This window comes from Tupaia chinensis, unplaced genomic scaffold (genome assembly GCF_000334495.1).
Source record: "Tupaia chinensis unplaced genomic scaffold, TupChi_1.0 Scaffold000496_1, whole genome shotgun sequence".
In the NCBI taxonomy this organism is placed as follows: Eukaryota; Metazoa; Chordata; class Mammalia; order Scandentia; family Tupaiidae; genus Tupaia; species Tupaia belangeri.
Genome location: NW_006160008.1, coordinates 80484 through 88652, shown reverse-complemented (window position 1 = coordinate 88652; position 8169 = coordinate 80484). Strand labels below are relative to the sequence as shown.

General features: G+C 56.4%; 1 protein-coding gene across 1 annotated transcript in view; it reads left to right on the top strand.

Moving 5' to 3' along the window:
- Positions 1-8169, top strand: part of LOC102469772 (myosin-9) — a gene marked incomplete at its 3' end in the record, with an annotated part of 58289 nt that overhangs the window by 16481 nt on the left and 33639 nt on the right. The window contains exons 3-4 of the mRNA XM_006156535.2: positions 6424-6451; positions 7340-7433. Of these exons, the coding sequence (XP_006156597.1) occupies positions 6424-6451; positions 7340-7433 (122 nt within the window). The remainder of the gene's footprint in view (positions 1-6423; positions 6452-7339; positions 7434-8169) is intronic.

Below are 8169 nucleotides of genomic sequence, written 5' to 3'. Positions count from 1 at the left end.
CCCCGGCCCGTGCTTTCCCCTCCCCCCCGGGGTACAAGTGGGGCAGAGCTGACGCTGGAGTGTCTGGTGGCATCCGCTGTGGGCAGCCAGCACTCACTAATCGCTTTTGAATTTCCCTCCAACCCGACAAGCCTGTTAGAGCAGCCTCTGCAGCAAGCCCCGAGGAGAACGCTCTCTCCCAGTCCACCTGCCCTCGGGCACTGCAGACAGGCACCTGCAGAGGCCATTCCGGCAGGGTCTCCTATGCTCTGGGGACTTCCGTGTGCGCTGCCGAGCATTTGGGCCAGGAGGAGGTTTGCTGGGGCCTCGCCTGCCCTCTGACGTGATGAATGTTAAGGGTGGTCCCTTGAGCTTCTTTCTAATTAATTATCCAGACCAGTCTTTGTCCCCTGTAACTGCAGGTTCAAACCAGCATCCTTCCTGGGAACACGTGCTGCGGGTAGAGGTGGTGCCGGGCCGAGTGCAGCCGGCTGCTGGTGTGGCTCACTGCTGAGCTGGCGTCTCCCTGGGTCAGGGGGCACACATTTGCAATGGCCACATTGTATGCTTGGGAGCTACCAGTTGGCCCTCCTTCACTCGCCGACTGCAGGGCAGGCAGGCTCCCAGGAGGAGGCTTTGGAACATTAGGCGATCTGCACCTCTGCTAAGAGGAAGCATTATTTTGCACCTGTTTTTTCTCTTGCTTCCCAAGAGCTTATAATAGCCCGATTACAAATTGACCGTACTGCAGAGAAGGTAGCAGACAGGTGGGAAAGGCCCCTCTCCCATCCCGGCAGCAGTGAGGTCCTTCCTTTTCCACCCTGAAGTAGGACTGTGGAGCTGCCAGGTGCCTAACCCTGACCCTGACCCTGGCCTGGAGAAAATCTCAGAGGATGAGTTTGGGGAAGGACTAGGTGTCCAGAGCCCTGGGTTCTCGGCCCTTGTGTGTGACTTTGATCACGTAATTGGTTTTCTTGGGACTTTGCGCCCAATCTCTAGACCGAGACTGTTGTGCTGGGTGGTTCGTAAGGCCTTCCCGGCCCCCGGGTCCCGAGCTGCAACCCCCCCTCCCCAGGTTGTATACATCATGAAGTGGCTGGGACCTCCGCCCCCACAGACCCTGACTCCAAGTGGCGGGTACCGCGGCCCACAGAGACCCGGATTACATCCACGAGAAGGTCGTGGAGAGGAGACTCTGGAGTCTCGGAGTCTTTGGGAGACGCTGGGTGGGGGCACCAGGAGGCGTAGCCTGCACACCGCCAGCACCTCTGGGTCTGCTCCGCAGTTCTCGGGAAAGCCCCAGGGACCTTGGTACTGGAGCATCTCAGGCCATGGGTCACGCCCTCCCCCAGTCTCCCCAGCGCAGGCTCGTTGCCTAGCCTGAAACTGCCCTTCCTTTTCTTTCTTTCTTGGGCCATATCCATCGCTCAGTCAGCTCTCACGAAAGCCGGTGGACCCAAAGACAGAGTCCTGTGGGCGGGGCGCCCTCCCAGGTGCAGCCCAGGAGAGCAGCTTTGACCCAGAGCCCCAGGAGGCATTGTCTTGGGAGCGTGGCGATGACTCAGTCCCGGGCAGCGGCTGCTGGTGAACCAGGCCCTGCTCCCTTCCTTCCAGCTTCCTGTGGGGCTGATGTCACTGCTGTGGGAGCCTCGTGGCCTTTTATGGACAAGAATCAGCCATGCTCCTCTCACAGAGGAAGTGAGCGATAAGGCCCCAGCAGAAGTCTGTTCCCGGGGCGAAATACCTGCGGTCAGGTTCCCCTCCTCCCACCTGGGCAGGCCCTCCAGCTGGCTGGAAACACCTATCCACACCGGACAGCCCCTTCAGCTCAGTGAGCTCACCTCTGGGGCACAGCCTTGGGGCATTTCAGGCTTAAAATAAGATCGGGGAGGGGATGGCCTGCTCTCGAGTGTGTTTTATGAAAGCTTTCCTTGTGGTTCAGACCAGACAGTGCTCAGCGGAGTGCGCCACAGGTTAAGGGTGGTGGCTCGGTGCCTACGGCACTGGAGGCTCACAGGTGCCACTGCCCCGGCCTCAGAGAGGCAATCCCTCTGGGGATTGCAGAGCCCAGAGCAGAACCCGGGCTCCGGAGCTGGAGGCCAGTGGCCCCCTGCCCTCCCCTCCCCTCACAGCTGTTCCAGACACCCCTTTTCTATCACCCTCTACCCCGCTCAGGGATTTGGGAAGATTTTATCTGAAGAGAAGCTGCTGATTTGAGGGCTGGCAGGTGGAGTGGTGGTTAGGGTGCTGGGCTCCCGCATGACCAACCACGGTTCGAGTCCTAGACCTGGTGGCTTATTTTCTCTTTCTCTCCCCATCCCCCAGTTGAATTAAAAAATAATAACAACAAGTGGAATTAAATAAATAATTCTTAAATAAGTACAACAAAATGTTTTAAAAAAAGGGGGGCTGCTGCTTTTAAACCAAAATAGCAACACTTCAGAGACTCGTCATCCTGTCTGTGCCCCGCCCGCGAAGATGGGAGCTGGGCAGGATGGTTCAGGTGTCCACAGTGGGCTAGGCCTTCACCCACACGGGGAGCCAAGTCCCAGCACACGGCCCTCTCATGGCTGCACTCCCCATGTCCTGGTCTCTCCTGTGTGAAGGAAGGGCGTTTTCAGATAATCCTTCAGCCCATACAGGAAGTCCAAGTAAGGACTGGGCTGGGCCCTGGGTGTCCTTGTCCCATGAGAACGTGTGGGGGAGGCTTGGGGTGGGAGCAGTGTTGGGGTACCCACTAGAACCCACTGGGGGAGCTGGCGGAGCAACTGAGTCAGGCCAGGGCCACCTGGTCGCTGAGGATCCCAACCATCCCACCACCCGGAAGAGAAGCTCCCAGGAGAACCGCAGCGAGCCAGGACTGCAGAACAGGGCCAGTGACGCCTGCCTGTTCACGCACACTAGGGGACAGTAGGACCTGCTCACGCATTCTTGGTGTGGCTCACTCTAGCCAGACGACGTGGGGTGCTGAGTGGGCGAGCAGGAAGTGAGACGGGAAAGCCCCCCCCAGTGGCATTTTTTAAAAGAACTTTTGCCCACGTGAATATTTCTGAGAAAGCGAAATGTCTGAGGAGGCTGATCCAGAGTGCAGGGGTAAAGTGCGGTGCAGAAGAGGGCCGGTCCCACATGGTCAACCGGGATTTGAGTCTCTGCCCTAGCAGCTCTCACACCGGGTGTGCATGCACGTGCCCAGGATGTGGTTGGGGTGAAGCATCGGAGGGGAAGGGACAGGTCCTGTCGCGAAAGCCCCCCCCAGTGGCATTTTTTAAAAGAACTTTTGCCCACGTGAATATTTCTGAGAAAGCGAAATGTCTGAGGAGGCTGATCCAGAGTGCAGGGGTAAAGTGCGGTGCAGAAGAGGGCCGGTCCCACATGGTCAACCGGGATCTGAGTCCCTGCCCCAGCAGCTCTCACACCGGGTGTGCACGCACGTGCCCAGGATGTGGTTGGGTGAAGCATCGGAGGGGAAGGGACAGATCCTGTCGCAGGTACTCTGTCTCACTCTTGGTCCTTCCACCCCGCCCCCACATGTGCCCTCTGGCATAATACAAGAAAAACTAAAAAAGATTTCTTTAAGGTGCGTCTAGGCTGTGTTGACAGTGGTCACCCAGCTTTAGGATTGGAGGTGAAAACTCAGGAGTGGAGAATCTAGGATGGGGGGTTTGTGGAGGTTAGATGAGCTTGGCACTGGCATTTTAAATTTGAGGTATGTGTAGGCCTCTGTATGTGTGCCTGTGTTCATTATGTGCATCTCTGTATATGTGTGTACGTGTCCTTGTGTGCCTGTGTTTGCACACGCGAGTATTTGTACATGCACCTGTGTGGGCATGAACAGCTATGCGCTTTGTGTATACATGTGCATCTGTGTATACGTACCCATGTACACTGGCCTTGTGTGCCCGTGAACATGCCTCTATGTGCGTGTGCATGTTTTTGTACCTGCGTCCATATGTCCCATGCACAGATGCCTGCGTCTCCTCGTGCACCCGTGCCCCAGTGCATTCACCTCCACATCCCTGTGTGTGCCTGCGAGTGTGTTTGGGGGCTCTGCTTCCTGTTGTTCAGCAGCAAAGCCTCTGACTCCTCCTCACGCAATTAGAGGAATTCCAGCCATCCCAGCGCCCGGACTTGGGCGGCGCTGGGGAAACGGTTTCTGCTGGAAGGGATGGGCCTGTTGCCTTTTATGGTAGCATCAGCGTGCTGCTCACGACTTGCCAGTCAGCCTGCAGGTACGGGCTTGCCCATGGTGGAGCGGGTGACCAAACATGTCTGCCGCTGGGCCGACCACAGGGTGCTGCAGCGGGGGTGGTGGTGGCCAGGATGACAGGGTGTTCCCTCCAGCCCTCTCTGCTGCACACGGTTGCTGGGGAGCAGGCTTGGAAAGTGCTGTCGGCCTTCCCCAGCCTCCAGCTCTGTCTTTCCACTCGGGCTCTGCTGCCTCTACTCTGCCCTCGCCCTGCAGCCTTACAGGACCCTGCTCTCTGGGAAAGGCAAGGGTGAGGACGAGGTTGCCCCTCTAGACGCTGCCCGAGCGTGCCCCGTGCTGGTGAGCAGGGTGCGGGGCTCATTGGTGTGAGCATGGGCAACCGAGCTTCCTCTGCACCCTACCCCAGTCGGGTAGGGAAGGTATGTCTGAGGGCAGGGGCAGCTGCCCTTGGGTTGGGTGTAAAGTTTGCTTTATTCTGTCTGGACTCCCGCCGTCCCTCCCAGAGGACTGGTGGAGGGAGATGAAAGGCGTAAATGCCTGGCCCACGTGCCGCAGAGAGCCGGCACTCATGCCAAGTGCACACGTGGAGGAGACTCACTAGGCGAGCAGGTGACGGAGTAGTTAGCACGCTGGTATCGAGGGCTGAATCTGTCTCCCGAGGCTGTGCACGCTGAAAGCCGTGAGTCACTCTCCCAGTGCCTCGTCACGTGGGGCCCCGACCGGGCAGTGCAGGCCCCTGAGTGCGCTCATCACGAATCGTCAGTGTCCGTGGTTCTGTCCAGCACTGCTGCTGCAGTAACAGCTGGTGCTTCTCTGCTGGTGCCCAGCTACGCAGACAGTACCACCTCACCCCTGCACGACAGGCGGAGCGCGCCCTACGGACAGAGTACCACGCCATGTCCATTTTATGGGCTATTCAAAGTAACCCTGTGGGAGGGGCAGCAGATCTGCCTTGTGGCTGTGGCACCTGGGACAGGGGACTCAGCCCTGCATCACTGCAGCGTAAGCAGTCCTGCCTCCTGCCCGTTCAGCCTCAGGGAGCCTGGGAGTGTTACATGGGGTGAGATCAAAAGGAAAAGTATTTTCAGCTACCGCTTAAGGTTGGGGCCAGCACTGCACTGGGTTAGCCAGAACGTCTTAGAGTGTTTCCGCCAAACCCAGCCTCAGAGTGTGGGCTCTCACCGCCCTCCCTCAGCCAGGGGGAGGGTATTTATGTCACAGAGCTGGAGACAGTTGCTCAAGGTTCTCGGCACCCTGGAGAACAAGTCGATGCGGAAACTTGTCAGAAGCTGTCGTTCTTTCCCAACTGTCATTATCAAGTTCCTTCCACATTCTGGATACCATGCTGGTGTGTTCACGTGTGTTCTGTAGACACAGGCCGTTCTCCCATGCCACAGAGGAGGGTGCCGAGGCCTAGCAGGCTGTGCACCTGTTCAAGTCTCATGCTCTGGATGGAGGCAGCATCTTACCCAGGGCTGTCCCACTGCAGAGCCAGGCCCTGTCCCCTCATCTCAGAATCTTAAAATTTGCCAGAGGGCGTATAATGCTTGCCAGAGAGCATAGACAAAGAGAGAGGAAAGAGAAAATAAATACCCCCTGTGGAGGATGGTCACACCACAATCCCCTTTTCTCCACTTCTTTCAGTAGTTTGCGCATGTGTACACACATACTTGGTGTGTTTGAAAAACTGGGTCCAGGACTCAAAGTACATGGTCGACCATATGGTTTTCCGGCCTCCTTAACCACCATGCCTTCGGCTGGTTCCTCCCAACACCTCACCCAGCTGGGGACAGGATTTATTATAACACACCTACCACAGACTTTATTTCTAACAACCTTAACCCAGAGTTGCAAACACAGAAGGGCAGGCCCCCCGTTCTTGGTAGAGGGTACTCCTGGGGAGCTTTCCACAGCTCTGCTCTCCTACATAGGAGACAGAACTTTCTAGTTTTCAGAATGGGGGGATGAGCAGTGTGGGGGAGCCTGAGCTCCCAGTAGGCAGGAGCAGCTGCCACTGGGAATGCTGGTTCTCTTGAGCAAGGTCAACCCATATTGGCAGGTTCTGAGGGTCCCTGCAGGGGTAGCCTTCGAGAGTCCTGAGGGTCCCTGCAGGGGTAGCCTTTGAGGGTCCTGAGGGTCTCTGCAGAGACAGCCTTTGAGGCTCCTCACCTGGGAAACGGGCACCTGTTCAGAAGCCAGACAGGGCGAAAGTTAATCCCGTGTCTCCTCTGTTTCAGACCGAGAAGATCAGTCCATCTTGTGCACGTAAGTGTCTGTATCTGGGTGGGAAGGGGCCTGGTTTTCACCCCTGATTTTATCCTCAAGGGCCCCTCTCAAAACCTAGGGTGGTGCATTCCATCTCTAGGCCTCCTCCTGTCTCTCCCAGGGACAGGCCCAAGGGTTAGATGTTTACTATTTGTGTTTCTGAGGCATGGACAAGCTAGACTTCATAGCCAAAGATTTGATGAGCCTTCCTCAAGGGAGCCCGTGGGTGGACAAGGCTGAGTCAGAAGGAGACCCAGGAGTGCCCTCAGCAGAGACGCTTGGGAACCAGCTGGACTCTTGGAACTCCAGAGCAGAGTGTCCCTTGGGCTCTGGGTAGTAGCCTTCTTTACCTGGAGGGCATTCGACACTGGGGCCTCTCTCTCCTCCCTTGCCCTCTGAACTAACACGGGGGATAAGCAGCCCCGGTGCTGAGGCAGTTTGTGACGTCGGAAAACAATACTTCAGGAGAGGCTTCTAAGGAACGTGTGGCTATGGGGCCTTTAAGAATTTCGTGGGAAATGTACATGATGAAAAAAATCATGCATTTCCAAGTTTTCTGCACCAATGTAAACTCATTACTTGTATTCTGTTTTCTACAAACTTTCTGAAGTCCCTGGTGAGTGCCTTTGACCCTGAGTCAACAGCTGCCTACAGCTGATTCCTAAAACATTTGGCTTCACAGGCTGCCAAGTGGCCAGGGTAGGCCGTGGATGTCAGTTTACTTCTGTCTGGCCCCTGGAGGGTCATGGGAAATGGGCTGAGCGGGGATTCCAGAACTTGGTGCTTATCTGGCTGATCTTTTCCTGTCAGTAGGTGTTGTGTGGGGAGTGGACAGTGTTCGGGGATTTGACCTAGCCTCACCTGGGACCTCCTTGACTTTCTTGGCAGGGGTGAATCTGGAGCTGGTAAGACAGAGAACACCAAGAAGGTCATCCAGTACCTGGCTCACGTGGCCTCGTCACACAAGAGCAAGAAGGACCAGGTGAGTGCTGTGGCTTCCTCTGGCTGCTGCTTGCTGGGCCTTCCGTGGGACAATGGAAGAAGAGCGTGTAATGATCCGGCCTTGGCTTGAAGTGAGGATGCTTGGGGACAGCAGCAGAGCTGGGCCCACCGTCATGGAGGTGGGAACTCAGCCATCGTGGGAGTGGCCAGTGGTAGCAAACCCATCGGCCCTCAGCCTCCTAATGTTGAGCTGCAATAGAAACTGGAAACTTCTGGGGCCAGGTCCACGGCCAGGTGGTTAAGACGGCTGGATTCCCCGTGACTGACTGCATGGTTCGAATCCTCGATCCAGCGGCTTGAAAAATATTCTGGTTATGTGTGCGTGCGTGGCCACAACCTCAACGAGGTAGAGAAATGCAGGAGAAGGGATTGTGGTGTGAGCATGCCCTGTTGGGGGGTGCTTTCTCCCTTTCTCTCTATCTCTCTGTCTCTCTGGCAAGTGCACGTGTCCTTTGATCAAATTTGAAAGAACTAAAACTGGAAACTTCCCGGGGTTTGCAGAGTAGCATTTTGGGTATTTGCAGCTAAGTGATGCATGTCCCCTGCCTCTGAGGCTGGAGGAGAGATTCTGAGGCTTGGTTCTCAGGTTGCCGGAGGCTTGAGTGGCTTGGGCAGGCCTGATTTGAATCCGTTTCTTTTTCCTGCGGTTGAAAAGCCCGAGTGGACAGCCCCCAGCAAAGGGAGAAAGGGCAGTTGCAAAGGCATCTCATTTCCGT